The sequence below is a fragment of the Dermacentor albipictus genome, chromosome 10 (genome assembly GCF_038994185.2).
Source record: "Dermacentor albipictus isolate Rhodes 1998 colony chromosome 10, USDA_Dalb.pri_finalv2, whole genome shotgun sequence".
Lineage (NCBI taxonomy): Eukaryota > Metazoa > Arthropoda > Arachnida > Ixodida > Ixodidae > Dermacentor > Dermacentor albipictus.
Genome location: NC_091830.1, coordinates 11555724 through 11579844, shown reverse-complemented (window position 1 = coordinate 11579844; position 24121 = coordinate 11555724). Strand labels below are relative to the sequence as shown.

Here is a 24121-nt window from a genome sequence, read left to right as displayed (position 1 = left end):
AAAAATGTCCCCACATTGTAGTTTCTAAGATAACTCCAATCGTTCATCCGACCACATTGTTGGGATAGTTAGTAGCAAAATGGACGCTCCAGACGAATTCCTGCCGCTGCGGTGATGCTCCCGCATGAAATCCAAGGGCGTCGAGCTCGCGACTCCACCTTATTGCTTACCAGATAGCGGTGATTTAGGTTCAGGCTTCAAGTGAAACGGGTCCTTCTATAACGCCATTGGCTGAAAATTTGCCTGGTAGTCCCTGATCCATCCATCCATCCATCCATCCATCCATCCATCCATCCATCCATCCATCCGTCCGTCCGTCCGTCCGTCCGTCCGTCCGTCCGTCCGTCCGTCCGTCCGTCCGTCCGTCCGTCCGTCCGTCCATCCATCCATCCATCCATCCATCCATCCATCCATCCATCCATCCATCCATCCATCCATCCATCCATCCATCCATCCATCCATCCATCCATCCATCCATCCATCCATCCATCCATCCATCCATCCATCCATCCATCCATCCATCCATCCATCCATCCATCCATCCATCCATCCATCCATCCATCCATCCATCCATCCATCCATCCATCCATCCATCCATCCATCCATCCATCCATCCATCCATCCATCCATCCATCCATCCATCCATCCATCCATCCATCCATCCATCCATCCATCCATCCATCCATCCATCCATCCATCCATCCATCCATCCATCCATCCATCCATCCATCCATCCATCCATCCATCCATCCATCCATCCATCCATCCATCCATCCATCCATCCATCCATCCATCCATCCATCCATCCATCCATCCATCCATCCATCCATCCATCCATCCATCCATCCATCCATCCATCCATCCATCCATCCATCCATCCATCCATCCATCCATCCATCCATCCATCCATCCATCCATCCATCCATCCATCCATCCATCCATCCATCCATCCATCCATCCATCCATCCATCCATCCATCCATCCATCTACTTGCAAGTGAAATTTTAATAACAGTGCAAAAGGCAGGTAGTACTATCCACGCAAGATCCAAAGTCAGTCAGCCTTTCCACACTGACACATGCCAATTAAGAAAAAGAAGTAGAAGAGGAGAAAGAAAGAACACACAAGAGAGTACAGTTCGACGTGCTCCCAGGAGCTTCAACTGTTTACGTTCTACTACAACCAATAGTCCAACAATGCACGATCTACCAGCTCTTAAAACGAAGAAAAATTCCGTCAGTTTACATTTCAAATGTATTTTGCCTATATTTAAAAATTGTGCCATCACACATGCGAGAACCATAATTTGCACTTAATCATGTTACTATGCCGTGTCTTTGTTCGTTTTTGTTTTTTGCCTTCTTTGTGAAATTCTGCCTGGAATTCGGCTACAACACAGAAACACAGAGGCTTTCGGGACATCCCGGAAGCTTTGGAGAAAAATCATTTGCAAATAATGAAATCCGTCCTACTCAAACCTTTTTATTGGGAAGAATGTACGGCCTCCACTCGACCGAATCCGGGGGAAGTTCGGCGCCTGCCTTTTATTCCCCTCGTTGGGGAGGGCTGCTCTTCCCGAAGCGCAGAGGCAGCGGAGCCGCTGAAGGCCTTCGTGTGCTTCGTCACGCACGTCCCTAAACTGTCCGGACTACACGGGTTTGGGACTGAGCTTATCGTGCGTGTCCATGGGATCGTGGGTCACGTGCCTATTTGGTCGTTTGCGCGCTATTATAATATTGAGTCCCGCGTTCCACGCTAATTTGTGTCATAGCGCCATAGGTGGGCATCCTCATTCAAGAGCACACTCACCCAAACTGGTTCTAGACTCATTTCACAGGTGTGCGATACGTAGTGAGTGAAGAAGGCTCTGACTGGGCATCATTGACTGGACTGCCTTGAGTACTTTTTTTTTTCATGTGTTAAACACCAGGGCTTTGTTGTCTTGATGAATTAGTTGTCTTAATGAATTCTGAGTTTATCATGTTAATGCATAGGCTGAAATGTTGTGCACATGTGCTGCTTGTTGCTACACTCCATGTATAGAACGCATGAGCTCGGAGACTGTATCGCAACAGGGGCGACCACCATTGCAATAAGAATAATAAAGTAATAGAATAGGGACTGTTCGATAGTATGGGTTTACCCCCGATTTATCATGGCCCCGCCACATTGAAAAAATTGAAGACAAAGCATGCCGGAGGTCGAGGCTTCCTGCGTTGAAATACCAAGCGGTTTCCTTCACAAATTAAACAGCTATTGTTCCCATTCCATATTAGGTCCACGCTTGAATATGCCTGTACCGTGTGGCATTCCTGGCTAAAAAATGACATTCAGAGAATAGGAAGAGTGCGAAATTTAGGGGTTCGATACGTTTTCGCAAATTACGCGAGACACTTCAGTGTAACGCGTACTAAGGAGAACCTTGGCTGGATTTCATTTGGTAAACGTAGGAAAATGCTAAGACTGAAATTTCTGCATGACATTTTTCATTCTCAAACAGGTATACGGCGTGAAACGAACTTACTTCCTCCTGATTATGTTTCTTTACGACGAGACCATGTTAACAAAACCGAAGAGATAAGGCGTAAAACTGTAAGATTTAATATGTCACGAGACTACCACGTAACTACCACGGGTTCTCGTGTAACTTTTCGTGTAACTACCACGAGAAGTTGCCACTTCCACTAGAAATGATAACTTTTTCTTGTTGCTTTAGTAGCGCATTTACGTGGGCAATGTAATTAATGTGAAAGTGAATTCTATCGAACACAAAGAATGTATTCTATGCTCTAATTACTACGTGATTCCCAGGCTCTGTGACGTATGTTTATGTTTATGCTGAAATTATTGCTTTCTATTCCTATAGTTTATTGTGCTAGTGTTTGTTTTCATGTGTGTGTTATCGCAATGTTTTATGCACATGACAATTCGCCTATATTTTCTTTCTCTTCATTGTACCATATCCCCCCGCCCCGTGTATTGCCATTCGCAGCGCTGTGGGTAAAGTGATAAATAAATAAATAAATAAATAAGTAAATAAGTAAATAAATAAATGAATAAATATAACCATGTCACGGCGGAAGACGAAAGATATACGCGAACAATATATTGGGCTGGTGTTGCAGTGGGCACAACAGATCTTGAACATTGTGAAGGTTTGTTAAACTTCATTTTCAGTTACGACCTCACGCAAATAGTTCCTGATAGTACTAGAGTTACACAGACCTCGGAATCCTTACTTGATCTCGTGCTCATTTTAAGCAATGTACCATATTGTAGCGTTACCATCAAAGACGGAATTTCTGATCGTAAACTGGTTTTGATTTGTGTAAAAGAAGCCCTCCCGACAAAGAATTCAAAGAGACCAAGTATCTGTATAAGAGATTATAGTAATGCCGAAGATGTTAGCATCTTGGACTGCCTTGAAATGTCACTGTACTCGTTCGATGGGGCGACTGACGTCAACATCTTGTGGAATAGATTTAGGAATACGGTGAACTACTGTCTGTAAAAGTTCGTGCCAAAACGAATCAAGGCAGTAAAAAGCGCAATCCTTGGATAACCGCAATATAATACAGCTTAAACGAAGAATAAGACGCAGAAGTAGGAATAAAGAGAACAAAATGGAGATTTTGCAGCTTTCCCAAAACCTTAAGCACATGCTCGTGACGGCAAAGGAACACTTCTCCTCGCCGACGTGACCCACTTTCATGAGAGATTCACCACAACTTTTTTGGCGTCACCTTGCCCCGTCGCCCGAACACATACGATGTGTTTGTATTAATAGCAATATAATTAACGACTGTACACAAATTGCTGAAAAATATAATGAATATCTTCATTCTGTGTTCGCTCCACCGGAGCCACCTTCCGCTGACCTTGACGAGAATCGCGTCGAGGGTAGGTTGCTTATGCCAGACGTTATTTTCGCTGAGAAGGGAATATTTGCACTACTCCTTAACATAGACACAAAAAAATCAGCTAGTCCTGATGGTATCCCAAATGAAATTTGAAAACGATATGCGTAATGGATATCTAAGTATCTCCATCATTTTTACGGCGTCCCTAAACCAGCACAAATTACCATCTGACTGGCTGACAGCTAGAGTTGTCCCTATCTATAAATCCGGCGACAGACACAGCATCGAAAATTATAGGCCCATTCCAATTACCTCCACATGCTGCAAGATTATGGAGCATGTAATATCAAAAAGCTTGTTCAATTACTTCAAAAATGCTAATATCCTTGTTCGTAATCAACATGCTTTTAGGCAAAAATCATCAACGGTTACCCAACTCGCTGAAACCACACATGATTTTTCAAGCGTATTTAACAAGATAGGTCAGTTAGATGCCGTTTGCCTCGATTTCTCAAAAGCGGTCGACCGCGTTCCACAACCAGAAATTCTTGATAAACTGCTTAGTCTCGGCATTAACATTAACATTGTCAAATGGATTCAGTGATATTTAGTAAGAACACAGTTTGTGGAAGTGATAGGTGCGAAATACGCAGTGTTGCCTGTAACGTCAGGAGTCCCTCAGGGATCGGTGCTGGGCCCTGTCCTTTTTCTCAGTTATATAAATGACACTGCAGCACAGATTAACCCCGTTATCAAAGTTCGACTTCTTGCGGACGACTACTTAATGTATACCACAGTATCCAGCCGCAATGACCAGATCGCCTTAAATTCCGCATTAAGAAGTATTAGTGACTGGTGCAATAAGTGGAAAATGAAAATAAATTACAGCAAGACTATGTATTTAAGGGTAACGAACAAGATAAAAAATATACACTCCTTCGATTATGGGATAGATGGTAAGGTCATAAGCCATGAAAATCACATTAAGTACCTTGGAATTACTATATCGAGCGACCTCAACTGGAAAGCACTCATAAAGAACATATGCTCATCAGCTGGAAAAAAGCACTGGTACTCGAGGCGAAAGTTAAAACTTGCTCCCCAACAAACTAAATTAGCTTCATAATTAACGCTTGTTCGTCCCACATTAGAGTACGCGAGCGTCGTGTGGAATCCGTTTAAAAAACCTGGTAGATGGAATTGAAGAACTTCAAAGAAGAGCGGCAACATTCATCATGACAAAATACCGTTCAACCGACTCCGTAACTTAAATGCCCAGGAAGCTCAACCTACCTCCACTTTCAGAACACAGAAAGATAGCTAGACTAATATTTCATTATCTGATTCGCCATAGCTGGTTTAACCTTAATACACAGCAGTACATAAAACAGCGTCTGTCTTGAACAGTACGAAGCAGCAACCTAGAGAAAATTCAACCCATTTCAGCACGAATGGATGCACATAAGTACTCGTTTTTCCTCGGAACAATAGAGGAACATGAATTACTAACAGTAGACCGTCTAAATAAATTTGAAACCACACTAACAAAACTTTTTTCCTCGGCTAGAAGTACATAGCTGCTGCTTTAATAATGGTAATTTGTCTAACTTATGTTCCTAGTTGTATTACACATGATTACTCCAGCGACTGTAGTACATTTGATACCACTCTATTGTTATTTGTCTTTTGCTTCATCTTGATTTGTATTGTGTCTTTTCCTGTGTATATGTTTTATTTGGGCTGTTCTAGGCTGCGGCAGCACTGCTATCTTGTTTCGTTTGTCTTGCAACCACCATGTAACGGCCTTCGGCCAACACGGTGGTTATATTTATAAAATAAATAAAAATAAAAAAAAACAGAAGAGAACGGATTGCGAGGGTCGAACGAAACGTGTTTAAAGTAGTCGCAGCAGTGTATGCATATATTGCTGTCAAATACGCGGGAAGATGCACAGCTGTCCCTCACTTCTTTAGGCTAAACGTCATGCCAGGCAGTGAGGGGCAAATACATCTGCAGAACTCCATTGCGTTTCGTTGCACACTGCTTCGCTAAAAGCAATTCAGCCTCCGGATGACGCTGTGGTAGGCAGCGAACTGAGAGATGTGCAGAGTCGTTTCCGTTCAAAAACTGAAGCAGAGCACAGACATCTGCAGGTGTTGGAAACGACTGAGCGACACAGCGTTCGGCAGCTTTAAAGCGAATAATATAGCGCAAAACGAAACAGACTTGCACAACAGATCTCAGGCCTGAACGCCGGTAGGGGTCTAAAACACCAGTGCATAAACGCATGAGGCGGTTGCGGCATGCACACATGGAGTGCAGACAGAATGAATAAATACCTACGTAAAAATACGCATTATTCGCTGCGCACCAGCTGTAGATGTCGAGAAGTGCCGCGTGTGATACGGCATAGAGTCGGCTGCATATCGAATGAGCGCGAAACCGGACGCATGCGAGAGACGCCCACATGTGCGCATTTTTTGGAAAGGGTCACTGGGTCGCTTACGTGAGCGCCTATAAATCCTGTAGCAGAAACTTTCGAGCAGTAGTTTCGACCATGGCTGCTATTCGGGGCCTTGCATCCATCTTGGCAGCGTTCTTCGTCTTGGCTTCGACTTCGACCTGCTGCGCCGCCGAAGATGAACTGGCTCTACAGGCCCGGCTGACTCCCGTAAGACGGCGATGACTGAACTGCTTAATTCGCCAATTTCGACGGGAATTTATCATAGCGAAAAGCTTTTCATTGCGATAGCACTTATATGGACACTCCAGGCGCATTTCTGCCATTGACGTCGCGGTGACGTTCCGTATAAACTGCAATGGCGATAACGTTGTCGCCGCGCGCCGTGTGCTGAATGTGCGTGTGCGAGGGTGAGTCGACGATGGTGGCTCCATCTCGCGCGCGCAAGGGACAACAGCGGGAAGGAAGCGCGCCGTCTTCCGACGCGCGCAAGAGAGAGAGAGTAAAAGATCCTTATTATTAATATTTGAACGGAGAGAGCAGTGTGGGAGGAACCCTCAGTCCAGGGTCCCTAAGATGATTCCGGCGATGTTTCGAGCCCATTGTATTACAGCTCGGAGGACCTCTGGAGGTTCGTCACGGAGAGCACCGTCCCACAGCTCTTTGTAGCGTAGGGGGTAAAGGAGAGTTGGCAAGGGAGGAAAGAAATTTGCAGTGCACTCAGTCGTGACGTGGAAGATTGTGGGCGAGCTGCATCGATCTGCATAACAGTGTGGGTAGAATTTATTGAGAGAGACACGATTTGGAAAAGTAGCGGTTTGTAACTGGCGTAATGACACTGCTTCTTCTCGCGAGAAGGACGGTGGTGGTGCGGCGTGGGTGCGACGATTGCGTGTATAATGATGGAGTATGTCTTTTTAACGGAGCAAGGGATCCCCCCCGTCTCTGAACTAGTCGCCTCACCATGCCTAGCCGCCCGGTGGGAAATTTCTCGGGCAACCGCATGCGCGCGTTCGTTACCCGGCAGCGAGGTATGACCAGGGGTCCAGAGTAAGTGGATGCGGGGAGGTGTGGTTGGTGCATTTTGCGGCATCTGTTTGAGACTTTCGTGCGCCACTCTCGGGATGCCATGTCCCGATAGGAACTCCCGGCATGCCTGTTGCGAGTCCGTCAATATATGCACTTCCTCAGGAACACGGACGGCGTATCTAATTGCAAGAGCAACACCGAGAATTGCTCCATAAGACGCGCGCAAGATACCGGGGCCAGGAGCGACGTTCAACTCCGGCGTCGGCTGCGTATGGCGCGCCTTTGCGGGCCTTGCTTTGAAAGCGATCTGCGATGGCGACAGGGTTCGCCGAGTGCTGATAGCTTCGTGTGCGCTGTGTTCTCGACGCTTAGTTTGCGTTGAAGCGAGGCGCATCACGAAGGTCAATTCGCTTGCTGCTGGTGCCGCGTTTCTCACGCCGGCGCTTTGGCAGCGAGTGTGCGCGGTCATCGAATAAGGTGTGTTCATGTTTGCTTATTCACGCGTAAAACTACGCTTGTTAATTTAGCTAGCCAATGTTTGCAAGTTTATACGGCTGATAAAACTACTCTCTTCGCACAGCTGTCTACTAATTTGTTATCGCTATCGATGGCTCGCCTTTCGGGCAAAACTGCGACTTAGGAGCAGAACGCGTTCTTTCGTATCGTATCTGACCGAATGCGCGCGCTGGGAAATTTTCGTTCGCGGGTGTCGTGCTGGCCGCGAAGTTTTACGAGAGGCTTCCAGGAGGTTTCATTCGCTCGCGGGAGCCTCTGAGATTGGCGCGTGTCCATCGGATGGTTTGTCGCCGAGGAACGAAGACAATAGCATTGCTTCTCGCGTCCGGTATGTGACGTTGCCAGTGCCCACGTCGCGTCATGTGTAGAATATAGGTGTTTTGCGTTTTTACATTTTCTTTCGTTAACAAACAAAGGAAAACCAAAGCAAAGCCCCTATATTTCATTAATTCAAACGTGTGACTTGCTGGAAACGTCTGCCCTTACCCGTCCGAAAGCATTACAAACCCATCATTCATTAGACACCATAACACTATTCTTAAGCACGCCATCTTCATATATGTCTTGCTGGTTCGCCCAATGCACTTCAGTGATTCACAAGGTTGAAATGCGGAAGAAATTTTTCTTGACTGTCGTTCGCGCGCTGCACTCTGAAGAAACCTGAAGTCTAATTCAATCAAGAACTTAAGACCTGATCTCAGCAACTTTTGCGGTCGAATTGTTCAGCACCTTTCTTGCACATATAGCATAAGTAAACTCATAGCATACATATACCTAAATATACACGGAACATCTCGTGACGTCGAAAGCTCACCCTTGGTGCCGTATAATTGCTACAGCGATAAAATGGACAGTCCTACGGAAAGCGATAAAAGGGTTTATATTGCGCTGAAGGGATTTTATAACGCTAGCGCGATAAGACTGCGGCCAGTGGCGTATACATAGCAGACACTAGACGAGGCCCAATGAAAACTATTAACAATTACGAGCGCCGCAGTAAAGTATTATACAGATTTAGCTTCACGTTAATCTCCGTTCCACTGATACGAGTGTATGTCAGCAGGAACGCTAATGTGTTTGCGCGAAAGGCTCATTCCATGCATCGGCGGAAGCCAGAACGCTGCCCTGGATCCAGCAAACGCGATCGAGTCCGGGGTGACGGCACTTGGCATCGTTGCTTTTGCAGGCAAGTGTGCTGCGCGACGGTGGAGACCTAATCCTCCACGCCTGGACCGCACATGCGCGTAGATGACAGCACGACCTTGCTAACGGTGATTTCAGGAACGGCAATCGCAATGAAATATGCAAACTAGCTGGAAATGTGAACGGCACCCAGCGCTAAAGAACAGCGTGCGATGTGTCCCATTAGTGCGCCCGGAAAAATGCAGTGCACTGTGTAATGGGATTGTGTAATGCAGCGCAGTTGTATTCGAGTAACCTCCGCCAAATGTAACGAGATTTAATTACAAAAGGGATAATCCGCGGGCCTCTTCGATTATGCAGTCCCGGACTGTCCGCAAACCGTCTACGGCTTCCGGTCTGACGAGCCCTGACAGAACAGAGCGTCAAGTCACGCGATCCAGCTGTCGTTTAAAAAATATAAAAAAAAAACTGCTCTGCAGGTTTCCTTCGAAAGCAGCGTGAGCGGAAGTCAGACGCCTGGCTGCCGTCGTCTATTTAGCTGCTCGTAGATAGACCCCTTCCCGGCGTATTCATTAGTGTGGCCTCCGAAGTTGTGCAGTCTCAGAGGCCACGTCTCGAATAGGAGCATAAGGCTTGCATAGTGGAATTGCACTGAGCGCATAGAACGTGTTCGCAAAGCGAAGTTTACGTCGTACTATCGCTCTTCGTGCGCTTCGACCGCTGTATTTGCGCTAGCTCATTGCCTACGACATTTAAGCGGAATTCCGACATGTACAAAGCGTTTGCAATAGCGTTAAGGGCCCCGTGTCGCAGAAAAGCCCGCGCCAGCGCCGGTGGAGTTGTCCGTGAGAGAAAATTTCCATACATACTTAGGTATATGTGTATGTCACGCCTTGTTATGGACATGCGGTATATGCGGGTTATATTGCCAAAGTTGCTCATACCTTGTCTTTTATTCTCGAATTGTTATCGCACGGAATTTTGAGAGAGTCCGCAAACAAATGTCATGAAACAAGACATCAACAGCGCATGCCTTTTATGGTAAATCTTCTCAGGCTTAAATATTCAAAGTGTGGAACAGTAAGGTGGACTAAGGGCAACATTGGACCATGTGTTGTGGGGGTGTGAAGCCATCGGCTCCTCCTTCAGCGAGGATAGGTGGGCTGCGCTCTTGGGCAGCCCCGAACTCAGCGACCAAACCCTGGCCGTCCAGAGTGCCCGCGACCGGGCCGTCAAGCTCGGCTTGGCGGTCCCTACGTGGGACTAGCCGGGTGGCGCGGGGTCTCCCCTGCGTCTTCTCTGGACCAAAATAAAGTTACTTCATTCATTCATTCATAAGTGGTCATGTGAATATAGCCTTTCCGCGTTTCGCATACACTTGAATAGATAATCGGAGTTGGTTGGCCGCAAACTAAACCTTTCTTTTAAGGGTTCCTTCTTTACGAGTTGGCAGGCTTTGCGGGCGTAATTACTTGATTACTGGCCTGGTCTCCCGGCAAGCTGGCCACCTTGCGCCACTCGGAATGGCTTGACGTTGGGCTAGTTGCTTCAAAGTACTGACAAATTCTTGCGCTGCGAGTATTCACAAATACAGTAAAAAAGTCACAAAGCACCGAAACGTCGTCAAGTGCCTTTTGCCCTTTAGGAACATTTATTACTGTGTGAGTTTAATTATCTACGGGTATGTCCTGGCACAGCGACTGTTTTCCAAGCTGTATAACTCTGTGAGCACAAAGAGGTCACAAATCGAGTATTGTGTTACTTGTATTTTAAAACGGAGCGTTCTTATTTGAGCTCTTTCGGCCGTTCTCGTGGTTTGCGGCCTAAGCTCAGTGGTCGATGTTATTCGGTAGAAAAAGCGCTCGATCGTTCGCTTTCTCTCACTCTCTCTCTACCTGGCTCTCTCTAGCCCTCTCGTTCACTCTCTCACGATCGTTCGTTCACTCCTGCTGTTGCTTACAATGACAATAGTCGTCGATAGTTGCTGCACGATTTCCTCTCCCCCAATCCCCATCGCAGTGCGAGCTGATCAGATACTTCGACTATCCCTGCGAAATCAGCTACGTCACCACGGACGACGGTTACGTGCTGGAAGTGGACAGGGTGCCACGCGGACGTCAGGGTAACGCAACGGCTGCGGAGGAGCAGAACGGGGCCAGCCGCCACCCCGTGCTCTTTGTGCCGGTGTTCACTAGTGCCTCGGACATATGGTTCATTAACTTCCCTTCGCAGAGCCCAGGCAAGTGCTCGATCTCTTCAGGCGCGCTTTGTAGAATTGTATAGGTCATGATAGGCATCGAAAGGAACAGGACTTAATCATGAAACAGTGACGCTTAAAACGTGCCACACGCAATTTGAAACTTGTGATTGACCCGTTGCGGCAAGTTTGAAAAATATGTGCAAAGTTCTTTAAAAGACCTTCAATGGAAGGTTCCGTACACTAGACGCCTGGCAGTTTGCTTTTGTTTCTTTTGGGGGGGGGGGGGAGGGGGGGTGACATAGCGGGTTCACTTCTTTTAGTGCTTCCGACTGTGTTTAACAACAGGCACGTATTCTTCGACTGGCTGTACATATGCCTTCCAAGTTCGTAGACATGGCTTATAGGTGACTTTGTCATAGCCGAGGTACTGTTAGAGAGTCGCGCACGGACTACGCGTTTGTTATTTACTTGACCAAACTCATTGAAAAATTGATATATATATATATATATATATATATATATATATATATATATATATATATATATATATATATATATATATATATATGTGTGTGTGTGTGTGTATAAGTTTCAGAATGTTCAAAAAATGTTGTGAAACTAAGTTCTCAATAAAGCAGAAATAAGTGGCAGCACATGTGGTATAATAAGAGCTGAACCGACATACTGTCGGTTCATTGCAGCAAGCGAAGGAAAATGATGTTGTTTAAAGCGTTTCAATCGAAACTTGCATGAGGAGGTCGAGTCAAACGCTAAACTTTCCTAAAGCATTCGATGTTTCGCCTTCGGGCGAAAATGACAATTAAACAATTGTTACTTGAATAATGGACAAAGTAATGAAAATTTGCAGGCTTCCTGTTCGCCGACGCTGGCTTCGACGTATGGTCGATGAATTCGAGGGAAGCGGAACGCTACTCTAACCACACGACCCTCTCCAAGAACGACCCTGAATACTGGAAGTTCAGGCAAGGCGCGGTGTGTTTGTACGATCCATAATTGGAACGAGGCTAGCATTATTACTGTGGGGTTAGACTACGATGCGGATTGACCTAATCGCAGCGAATCCAGGTACGAGGCAGTTCACTCTGGCAAAAAATAGCCCAGTACCCAAGGGACAAGAGAAAAGGCGGACATGAGAATAGAACGAAAAACAGGTTCGTGCAAACAAACTCCGATATATCGGGTGGTTCTCAGAAGACAAAGCTATTTTTAAGAATCGCCTGTGGCAAATAGCACTAATCTAATCCCAGAATTGGTCCACTCGAAGAGGCGGACATTACCTGTACGCTAAATAGAAATGCGTATTGGAATAATTAGCAAGAAAATTCATTAATTAGCTTTTTTTACCTAATTAGCCTACGGCACACAATCGCATTTGCAAATTGCAGCCGGTGAGATTGCAATGCATATAGCCTTGAAAAGAATTCCGTGGATGACATTTTTCTAGGAATGCACCATCAAACTTGCGGTCAAATGCACCCCCTAACTCCCCCTGACAGCTCTGCGCTCGCGTCGTCATTATTTATCATCACTTGCGTATTACGCAATTCTTCGTCAGCATGGAATACCAACTCGCCACATATATTTTTTTAATTATGAGGCCGTTCACGCTGCGATAATGCGTATGACGATCGGGCTGCCATTCTAAAGCAATCTTTCGTATTAAATTCAAATATCTTGCAACTGTTTCTTGACCTTTATATCAGCCAAGTGCCATCCTCTCGCTTTCGAAGAGCATGTGTACAGTTTCTTCAACTTCTAAAACACATGTCATTGCTCCTTTAAACCCAAGAAACCGAAACACAGTTCCTAATGAAGGAAGAGTGTACCTGTTCACTTTATTTCTGACCGCGCAGAGTACAATAGTAAAAGAAAGCAATAAAATTTTGCATGAGATAAACTGTAATTAAGAAATGAATTATTTACACATTGGCTTACTCAACTATAAAATTAATGAACATCACTCCAACGCTACTGAATAGGTAGTGGCTTATGCTTACCGCGCTGGAATCAGAATTAGGACCCGGATACAAGCACTGTAAATTGTTTTATTGAAGAAACATCATAAGAAAGGGGGGGGGATATAGAAAACCTGCAAGGGACAGCTGCTCATGGCACAATGTTTCGTAGGTATGGGTATAGGCCGGCTACCTTGTGAAGGACGGCGTAACTGTGTTCACGCTATTCCCAATCCCGACGCGCAGTTTCGACGAGATGGGACGCTACGACGTTGCTGCCGGAGTCGATCACGTGCTCAACGCTACCGGTGCGGAGAAGCTGACAATCGTCGCTTTTTCGCAGGGGGTCACCACTACTCTGGTTTTGCTGTCCACGCGACCGGAGTACAACGACAAGGTGACCACGTGGTCGATGTGCGACAAACTGTAAACAAATTTTGCAGATCTCACGCGTATGTGAAATGTTCATGTGAAGCGAATTTTTCGTAGGCGGGTAATCAAATCCCATACAAATATCTAACTTCTACACAGCGCTTTGCAGCAGTGACCACGTGACTGCCTCGCAAGAGGCGAGGACGTTCACCAGGTGACCAACGCGACCACGGATTCACAGTTCCGGGAATGGATAATTTCGCTATGATGCTGTCTTCTGAGTCGGCACACTTCTTCATTGCCCTTTTCCCTATAGCATCAGACCACTTCATTCTGCGAGAATATGACAAGCAGAGGCGCCAGAGGCCGGCAAAGTCGTCCTAGCAGGTGTATCAGTGGTCCATTATCATCTTAACCCCCTCGATGACCACTATTTCCAACGGCAGCTAGGGCTGGAGCGCAGCAGCTCTAGAACTGCCAGTTTGGCTTGTAGCACTGTGAAGAAGAGCAGGTTCTCAGACCTCAATAAATATCCGTCCAGTCCTGCCCATCCATCGGTTACGCGACAGGAGGCTTGAACAGTTGAGAAAGCAGCGCTAAAGAACACAGGGATAGATACAAATAGTACACATGACGGGCGCCCGTCATGTTCTATGTGTCTCTGTCGCTGTGCGTTTGAGCACCGCTTTCCCAACCATCCGCCATGAACCAACTCGTACAGATCAAAGCCACGACGGGCGCCCGTCACGTGTACTATGTGTATCTCTCCCTGTGGGTTTTAGCGCTGCTTTCATAACGGTTCAGCATGACAGAACTGGTCCTCATCAAATCCATGATGGGCGCCCGTCATGTGTACAATGTGTATCTGTCCCTGTGGTTTTGAGCGCTGCTTGCTCAACCGTTCACCATGAAGAAACTCGTCGAAATCAAAGCCACAACGGACGCCCATCATGTGTACTGGGTGTCTGTGTCCCTGTGCGCTCGAGCGCTGCTTTCCCAACCATTCAACATGACAGAACTGGTTTAAATTGAATTCATGAGGGGCACCCGTTATGTGTACTATGTGTCTCTGTTCCTGTGCTTTTGAGCACTGCTTTCCCAAACGTTCACTGTGCAGCAACTCGTCCAAATGAAACTCATGACGGGCGCCCGTCATGTGTGCTATGTGTCGCTGTCCCTTTTCTTTTGAGCGCTGTTTTATCAACCATCCATCATCATCACCATCAGCCTGATTACGCCCACTGCAGGGCAAAGGCCTCTCCCATACTTCTTCAACAACCCCGGTCATGTACTAATTGTGGCCATGTCTCTCTGCAAACTTCTAAATCTCATCCGCCAACCTAACTTTCTGCCGCCCTCTGCTACGCTTCCCTTCCCTTGGAATCCAGTCCGTAACCCTTAATGACCATCGGTTATCTTCCCTCCTCATTACATGTCCTGCCCATGCCAATTTCTTTTTCTTGATTTCAACTAAGATGTCATTAACTCGCGTTTGTTCCCTAACCCAATCTGCTCTTTTCCTATCCCTTAACGTTACACCCATCATTCTTCTTTCCATAGCTCGTTGCGTCGTCCTCAATTTAAGTGCCAACTGTCTCAACCGTTCATCACGAAGCAACTCGTACAAATGAAAGTCATGACGGGCGCCAGTCATTTGTACTATGGGTCTCTGGGCCTGTGTTTTTGAGCGCTACTTTCTCAACCATTCGACCATGAAACAAATCGTTTTAATGAAACTTCTGCTTGAGCGGAAAGCTTCCCTTTCATAAAGAAGTTATCCGCCTGAAGGCGTATGCTTGCTGTATTGAGGCTATTCCCCTAACGTTTCTTGTTTTGCATCGTAATTCGATAGAGTGCAGACCTGGCCCCTAGCAAATTTGTAAGGAAAGTGCAGATGAGGCGCATATCAGCAGATAGGCTACGTGAGTGTCGTCGTGTGCATGAGCTATTCGGCGAGCAGTAAAGGCGCAGAAGCAGCTCCTCGCATAACCAGCCACCATCAGGAAGGTCTGGTCATTGTGAACAAGGTCCCGGTATGAGAGGCGAAACATCTTGGATTCTTTTCTTTTAATGTTTTTGCTGGGCGTCCGTAATACCCTTGACTATGAGCAATCCCAACCAGACGACTTTTCGTGGAAATGTTGATTTCAATGTGGAGGAGGGTTCGCCGAATAGCTTCGCATTAATAAGGCTCCACATAAAGAATGCCGCGAATATAAACGTGTAAAAAACGTAACAGGCACTAGGTTCTCATGATGTATCCCGTGATGATACTACCTATCGTGCGGCAACTATGACTAGTACTACTATTGAACTGAAATTGCTTGCGCTACTGTTACTGAACTACAACTAATTCTTCCACTACCACGGCTGGCGGCTGCTATTGATTCTATCACGGCTGCAAATGCTGCTGAGGCTACCCAATACTGCTGCCTTTGCTCAAAGTTCAGTGGAGAAGCGTCTAGCCAACGTTCCGACAATGGGACGTAACTTCCTCAGGGCGTAGACACGTGCTTATGTGACAACGCTGGCTCTGGATGCTTCCTTTGTTTTCTACCGCTGTTAACCACTACTGCTAACTAGTGTTATAGTTGCCGCTGCAATTTTAAAACGCCCATAACACTAAAGTACCCACAGAAATTCATGCTATGGGTAACTGAGCGCGGTCAGGGAGAAGGAAGCGGCTTTCAATAAATACAAGGTCGGTTTTTGTTGCGCTTACAGGTCGACCTGGTTGTCGCATATGGTCCTGTTGCTAACCTCTCTTATATTACGCCTCCATTTTCGCTTGTGGTACCCTTCGCACCTTTACTCACGGTAAGTGCTTTGAGGAGGGGAGTGCAGCTATCGCACGGCCTGCACGTACCGATTATGAGAAGTGATAATAAATGTCAGAACGTCACGGCATTTAGTCTAATAATGAATCAGATATTCTCTGGAATCGCTGGGTTGTTGTTTATCACGCCGTACATGATTTAAATCCGTGGAGAGCTCTAGCGGGCTGTTCCCTGGATGTAAATGATCCATGGCGTGATAAGCGTACCTGGGTTTACGACAAAAAAAAGCACTCCACGCCAGATTTTAGACCGGCATCTGGTTTTTAGCCAAAGAACCTTTATTCTGGAAATGCTAAACGATGTATTGGAGAATATAATCCAGCTCAAATATTCACAGAGAATCAGCTCCTAGCTCGATGTTTGCTGAAACGGCTAAAACGTTGATAGAAAAGTGCAGTGCGTGGAAAACACGTTTTGCGAAATCGATCACCAAGGAATTGACGTAACCTACTTCATGAGGATGTACATTTGTTTCTGCGATGGACAAACAGATTGAAGAAGCCTAATCTGAGATTTCTTTCTATTTTTTTTCGATTTGAACTTCTGTATAAGCTGTTTCGATCCTGGAACTCGGCTTACTAAGCACTTTTGTGACAGGGTAACCGAAGAGCCGCGTCTAGGGAATATCATTTCTAACACGCATTCGCCAAACCTGAACTTCTTTTCTTTATTGTATGGTATTTAGGAGATGTCGCCTTTAATTGGCGCCGGCTGCTCCTTTTCACGTAAAGATTAAAGAATAAAGAATAAATCCTAAGAAAAATATTGAAATAATAACAACCGAAATTCCAGTAACATAAGCACACTAATGTCACAATATAACTGAAAGACTGCTTGAAATAATACAAACACAAAGTCCAGTCAAGTAAGTAAATTAATGCCACACTAAAACTGAAAGACAACTAAGATACACAGCAACACATACACAAAAAAATTAAATTATGGAGTTTTACGTGCCAAAACCACTTTCTGATTATGAGGCACGCCGTAGTGGAGGACTCCGGAAATTTTGACCACCTGGGGTTTTTTAACGTGCACCTAAATGTAAGTACACGGGTGTTTTCGCCCCATAGAAATGCGGCCGCCGTGGCCGAAGCAACACAAAGTACAGTCACATATGTGCACTAAAGTAAGCATAAAGTCCGGTCACTTAGCGAATAAGAAATCACGGCTTACATTCATGTGTAGTTACAAAAAAGAAACAGGTATTGGATTGGCGAAATTCGGGTAAAAGAAAAAAGATAGAATGTGCTTTCACATTTAAACTCTACTCAATAATTTCCGAGAATATTGCTCGCTTCTAGAGATCTTTGAAGGGACAGTAACGCTCGTTTTGGAATGGGTATGTTGGCCAAGGACCTAAGATCTTCCTGAGCCTGAACGGCCTGCGATGTAATGCCACTAAATCATGTGCCATGCGTTGTCTGTGTGTGTCGCGTCGCGGACATTGTAGCAGAGGATGCTGTACATCTCCATCAGTGTGGCCGAAAGTGCATTCCGCACTATCAGCTCTTGAAACTTATTTAAGAAAGTGTTTTGCGTACGCGCTACCGAGCCGCAGACTGTGAATCAGCGTTTCAAAGGCTCTGGTTGTATTTAACATGGACGGGATTTTAAGTTGAAGTGATGAGTCAATGTGTGATAAAACTGAAGATTTCGAGTTCTGATCAAACCACGTCACTTTGCAACCTACGGGCTGATATCTGTCTTAGTATGCGACTCAATACGCCTTGTGTTGATTGCTAATTGCCCGCATTGGCTTGTTCCTTTCGAGTCAGTACGTCAGTCTACGTCATGGAAGAAAATATTTAGTTTAATGGCCACCGCGGCGCTACGTGGTAGTGGTCCGGAGGGTTAGTTGGGCGAGTCTGTTAAGTCTGTCGAGACAATTACTGCCCCCTTCAAGCCGTCTGAGCTCTACAAGATTAGTGTAAGCCTTAGCTCAGCAGCTCCTATCTAAATACAAAGAAAGGAAAACAACGTTTGGATTTTTATTCTTCGTTATGCTGTTAGCCATGGTATTTAGTCATACGTTTTTGCATGTCCCTTAAGCCCCAGTAACGTTGTCGTCAAAGTTAAATACATTGTCTACCGCATCTGAATGTGGCGCAGGCCCTCTACCCCGTCTCCAGGGCTGGCTACTTGGGGGCGTCTGAGGGCCTCTCAGTTCTTTTTGCCCAATTGTGCAAGATTTTGACTGGCGAAGTGTGCTCATTGGCCGCCACTATAACGCACGCCAGCAGCCCTTATCAACTGAACGAGGTAAGCGGAACACATGTGGTCAAACGGGCGCCATTTACACTGATTTGGAAACTGTTGGCGTTAGCTTGTTTTATTTTTCTAGATGCCTGTAGGAGCCTTTAACAATTGTATTATTACGCCAATTATCACTGTTTGTATTATACGCTAGTATACTCGACCTAACGATGGGCTGTATGACAACCATGTGCTATGATTCTAACAACGTTGAAAAGTATTCACGTATACACTTTTTTCCTTGGTATCTTCGTAGACGCATGCACAAATTATTCGGCTACGCCAAATTTCTCGGTTAGAATTGCGCGGTATACCAGTGGTCAAATTAAATCTTCCACCCTTTTGTAAAACAGGAATCTTTGCAATAATAAATAGTTTATCAGTCACAATGCGTTAAATATATGTGTCCTGTGAAGCTTGAAATTTGCATTGATTCAAAAAGCGTCGTATGGTATCTAATCGCGAATACAGCGATGGTATAGCCGACTGTGTCAGTATAATAAAATTGCGCTTGCCACAAACACGGGAAGGAGGTGGGGGAGTTGCATTCCAGTACTAATACTCTAAGAACATATATACTTGCGTGGCGAGCACATGGTTGTCTCGATGAAAGGATAAATCTGCGGCATGCCGTGCGACATAGCGCGTGCGTACATGAGTAGGGGGCTCCTTGCCCCATCGCCTTGTCACTTCCTAAGGATCATCGGGATTAACATGATGGGGAGGGAGCAGGCGCATTGCACACGGGACAAGAACAGATGTATTTCGTTGTAGGAAATCATGAAGTGTTAGTTCTTCGCCCTTACTATCGTCAGCCTGTTTTATAGTGGAAATCAAGGCACTTCCCAGATTTACTCATCATCCGGCGATCTCCTATTACTCCCGTCCTGCATCAGCCAAATTTGTGCTACGCTTTCACGATCTCTAAACGCATCCTGCATCTACATTCCCCTGAGGCTTCCGACTAGGCTTCCATTAACTTTCTGTTGGCACCCGTTGTTTTGCTCTAATAACCCATTTACGTTCTGCACCTTCTCATGATTCACCCCAATTTCACTTAAACTTAACAATAACATAGAATACTCACATCTGCTCTCTCTTCCATCCAGCCGTCTTCATGCCTTTCGACGGCTTCATGCGTCTTCATGCGTTTTAAGTTCAGGTCTATCTTGCACGCGTTACCGCCGACGTACAGGAAGAGGCGTACACGAATTGCTGGTTATGCGAGGACCGTGGCAAACTAACTGCTTTTTTTGCACCCTCTGACGAAGAAAGTGGAAAATGTCGACACAGGTTACTGCACGATCACATCCTTCCATTCTCATGAACCGGTCAGTGAGCAATACCGTAAGCCGATTCATTTTGCTTATTTTATGCGAAGCATATTACGAGAGCTCAACCCAGCTCCTCAGGCGCGGCGGTGTCGCCTTCAATGACCTTTGAACCTATGCCATACCACGTGACACCGTGACGTCACTACAGAGGAGAAATGGGGCTCCAACTCGCGCCGTCGCTCGCGGCGGTATATAAGCAGCTGCGCTTGTTTCTAGGTGGCTTTGGCTCAACTCTTGCAAGATAGGCTGGGTGGGAATCGAACCAGGGTCTCTGGTGTGTGAGACGGGGAGACGCTACCACTGAGCCACGAGTACGATGCTTCAAAGCGGTACAAAAGCGCCTCTAGTGAATGCGGTGTTGCCTTAGAAACGAGCTGTTTCTAAGGCTCAGGCGTGCGTCGCTTGCTCAGGCGCACATTTCGTTGCCGCGCCGAACGCTGCGTTGCTCGACGCTCACCGCGTCCAATGCGGGGCGCGTAGTCACTGCGCCTTAGCCCATTGTCTTACACCCCTTGGCGGGTTGACGGGAACGCTGTCGCGTTCCACTCTTGAAGGCGAAGCAGAGTAACGCATGAGTTGTTTCTTCGTATAGCCGAACCAAATATAGCCAAGCAACAGCAGTTCACCAGGCTAAACAGTGGTTCAACAACTAAAATAAAGGCTAGTATGCTTCGCATCCTGGGCTTAACCTTAGCTAAGCCACAGCCATTTTTTTTACCAAATGAACTCCATACAAACTTCATATGTCATGATGCTTTAGAAGCGACAAAATATTCAATGTGTCATCAAATTTTCGGGGGTCGTCTTTTGATATATTCGTAATAAATTCGATTCAGACGTTTCGCCATTAGAAGAGCCACAGTGAAAATCTTTTGAAAGGAATTTTTTTCTATTGACGTTTGATTAGGGTAAGTTACCGTCCGCTCGAACTTAAAATGAATTATTCTGTCATTTGTTCAGACACGAGTCCCCATGTACTTGGGCCACTTTCCCATCGGATCAACTATACAAAACGTCCTGCACTTCTACCAGGTAAGCCGCTTTGCAGTAGACCACATCGGCAGCAAGCATTACATTCAAAAGTTTGTTTTATAGCCTCAAGAAAATATCTTGCTCTTAACATCGCAGGCAGCAGCCCCCTTATCATCGGAGGTGACTTCAATCTCCCGCACACAGGATGGGGTTACAGACACAGCTCTGCTGCAGGTCGTAACTTATGGCAAGACTCCCATGATCTCGGGCTTACACTCATTACTGACCCAGCCTTCCCCACTCGCCTCGGCACTTCTACTGAACGAGACACGACGCCAGACCTCAATTTCACCAAAAACGCAGACAACGCCCATTGGCGTAACATCCAACACGACCTCGGGAGTGATCACTGCATCATCGAAATTACTCTCCCACACCTAACAGCCGTTATGAGAAGAACGAGGGACTTTACTTGGACGGACTGGGATGCGTTCCGTAAACGCCGTGTAACAGCAATGACGGACACTCCCATTACCGACATAGAATCATGGTCATGCGATCTACTGTCTGATACTAAATCGGCCACCCGCATTGTCACAACAGACGCCCCGACTGAGCTCATGGACAGTCGACTCGCCCACCTTATCGAGGCCAAATCATCCATCCTCTATAGATGGAAGGAACTGCTCAATAGAAGACTCAATTGAAGCACACTGCAGAGTTCTAAGTCAACAGCAATGGACAGAGCTCTGTCACTCTCTAGACGGGCAACTCCACCACCCCCGCTCGTGGAAAATCCTCAAACATTTGATTGATAGCACCACCACCCGCTCACATAAAGAAGATCGCCTCACCAAGCTTTTATTCACAGAGAGCAAGACGCATGGCCAGGACCATGTTAAGAATAGCTTATGTCAAAAGCACATCCCATCTGGGCCCACTCAACCTCACGGCCCATACACAGGGACCTCCAACTCTGCCCTTGATGAAGATGTCAGCGTGGCAGAGATTCATGCTGCCCTACATAAGCTGAACAGCCGTTCGGCACCTGGCCCAGATGGTGTTACGAATAAAACACTAAGAAATCTAGATGACCCCTTGGTGCAACAACTCACCGAATACATCAACACCTGCTGGCGCCAGGGATCCATTCCCCCGACATGAAGAACAGCCAAAGTAAGTCTCATCCCCAAACCCGGTAAGCCATCTAGCCTCGCCAATCTCCGGCCCATATCACTAACTTCATGTGTAGGCAAGGTCATGGAGCACGCACTCCTAACCCGTGTAAACACTAACCTCGAAGACACATGTGCTTATCCCCACTCGATAATTGGCTTTAGACAGCATCTTTCCACCCAAGACGCTATGCTCCAACTTCAGCATCAAATTCTAGATGGCAAATCCCGTCACACGAAGGCGATCTTGGGCCTCGACCTCGAGCGCGCCTTCGATAATATAAGGCACTCCACCATCCTTGAGCGCATCTCCTTGCTCAATCTTGGAGAACGCACTTACAACTACGTAAGTGACTTTCTATCCAATCGGAAGGCCTTCCTGTCGGTCGGAGACATTCGATCAGAGGAACTCTCCCTCGGCAGCACGGGCACACCGCAAGGCTCTGTCATTTCCCCAATACTGTTTAATCTGGTTATGCTTGGATTAGCACAAGAACTACAAAAACTCGACGGCATTGAACACATCATATACGCCGATGACATTACAATCTGGGCTGCAAAGGGCAATGACGGCCAAATCGAAACTGCCCTACAAGACGCCATTGACGTCGTAGAAAATTATCTTGAAGGCACTGGACTCCGCTGTTCCCCTGAAAAGTCGGAGCTTCTCCTATACCGCCCCACACTCCGTGGACGCCCCCCGCGGGGCTCCACAACTAAACGCCAATACGAGGAAAAGAGCTCAACCTGAGGGATGGCAGACCTCTACCCGTGGTCCCTTGCATCCGTGTTCTTGGTATGACCATAGAGGCCAACGGAGCTAACTCTACGGCTATCTCGAAGATCCTTCGACAGACCGCCAATAAATCCAGACTGCTGAAGCGAGTGACCAACCGACGAGGGGTATGAAGGAAGATAGCCTCATCCGCCTTGTCCAATCTTGTATCGTCTGTCAGATTACTTATGTTGCGCCCTTTCTCAACTGGTACAAAGCTGAGAAGACTAAACTGGACATCATCATTAGAGGATAAGCAGGCCTTGGGACTACCCAACCACACCAGCACGGAACTTCTACTACAATTAGGTATCCACAACACGCTAGACGAGTTAATCGAGGCCCAACGTCGATCTCAACTAGAGCGGCTTATTCTCACGGAAACGGGCCGCAGCATTCTAAACAAGCTTAATATCACCTACCGCCGTCAACATGGAGACAAACACCCAATACCACGCGACATTCAGCAATGAATACACGCCGACCCTATTCCGAGAAACATGCACCCAGACTACAACAAAGAACGCAGGAAGGCACGAGCTACTTCCCTCATCAAAGCTTACGCCAACACCGCGGGCGTCACCTTCGTCGACGCAGCTGAGTACCAAGATGGACGGCGCTTTGCGGCGGTTACCACAGCAGGCGGCTTGCTCCGACATGCTGCCAGCGTCATTACCCAAAATGCCGAGACGGCCGAGGAAGTGGCCATCGCACTGGCCACTCTTGACCCAGCTTGTCACACCGTAGTGAGCGATTCTCGCGCAGCAGTCAACAACTACATCAAAGGTCGTATTTCTCATCAATCACTCCGTATCTTACGACAAGCCCCGCATTCGTCTGAAAATCAAATCACCCTCGTATGGATCCCAGCACACGCCGGCGTTGTCCACCCGCACCTCACCAACCTCAACGAGGTTACACACTCCGTAGCACGAGGACTAGTCAACCGTGCCGGAGACGGTGCAGGTGCACCCGCCGGACGCGACCGCCTTACAAGATACAGTGACCTTGTAAAGTCATTTTACCTCGCAAGAAGAACCTTCCCCACCCCTCACCACAAGTTAAACAGGGCACAGGCAACCACCCTTCGCCTGTTACAGACGAATACATACCCCTCCCTCACACGCTATCACACTATATACCCCGACATCTACCCGAGCCAGACGTGCAAGGTCTGTAAAACTGAATCGGCAACACTCCCCCACATGCTATGGG

General features: G+C 46.7%; 2 protein-coding genes across 11 annotated transcripts in view; one reads left to right on the top strand and one right to left on the bottom strand.

The window, feature by feature from the left end:
• LOC135917927 (uncharacterized) overlaps positions 1-24121 on the bottom strand; it is a 166889-nt gene that overhangs the window by 62612 nt on the left and 80156 nt on the right. The window contains exon 1 of one of the 10 annotated variants that reach the window (XM_070528117.1): positions 6367-6525. The exons of the other annotated variants lie outside the window; for them this stretch is intronic. The gene's annotated coding sequence lies outside the window, so the exon portion shown is untranslated. Of the gene's footprint in view, positions 1-6366; positions 6526-24121 lie in introns of those variants that run through there. 10 annotated transcript variants of the gene reach the window in all.
• Positions 1-24121, top strand: part of LOC135917906 (gastric triacylglycerol lipase-like) — a 59785-nt gene that overhangs the window by 28736 nt on the left and 6928 nt on the right. Inside the window, exons 6-12 of the mRNA XM_070527596.1 lie at positions 11029-11248; positions 12078-12192; positions 13432-13582; positions 16282-16374; positions 18507-18656; positions 20945-21016; positions 21113-21190. Coding sequence (XP_070383697.1) covers positions 11029-11248; positions 12078-12192; positions 13432-13582; positions 16282-16374; positions 18507-18656; positions 20945-21016; positions 21113-21190 — 879 coding nt within the window. The remainder of the gene's footprint in view (positions 1-11028; positions 11249-12077; positions 12193-13431; positions 13583-16281; positions 16375-18506; positions 18657-20944; positions 21017-21112; positions 21191-24121) is intronic.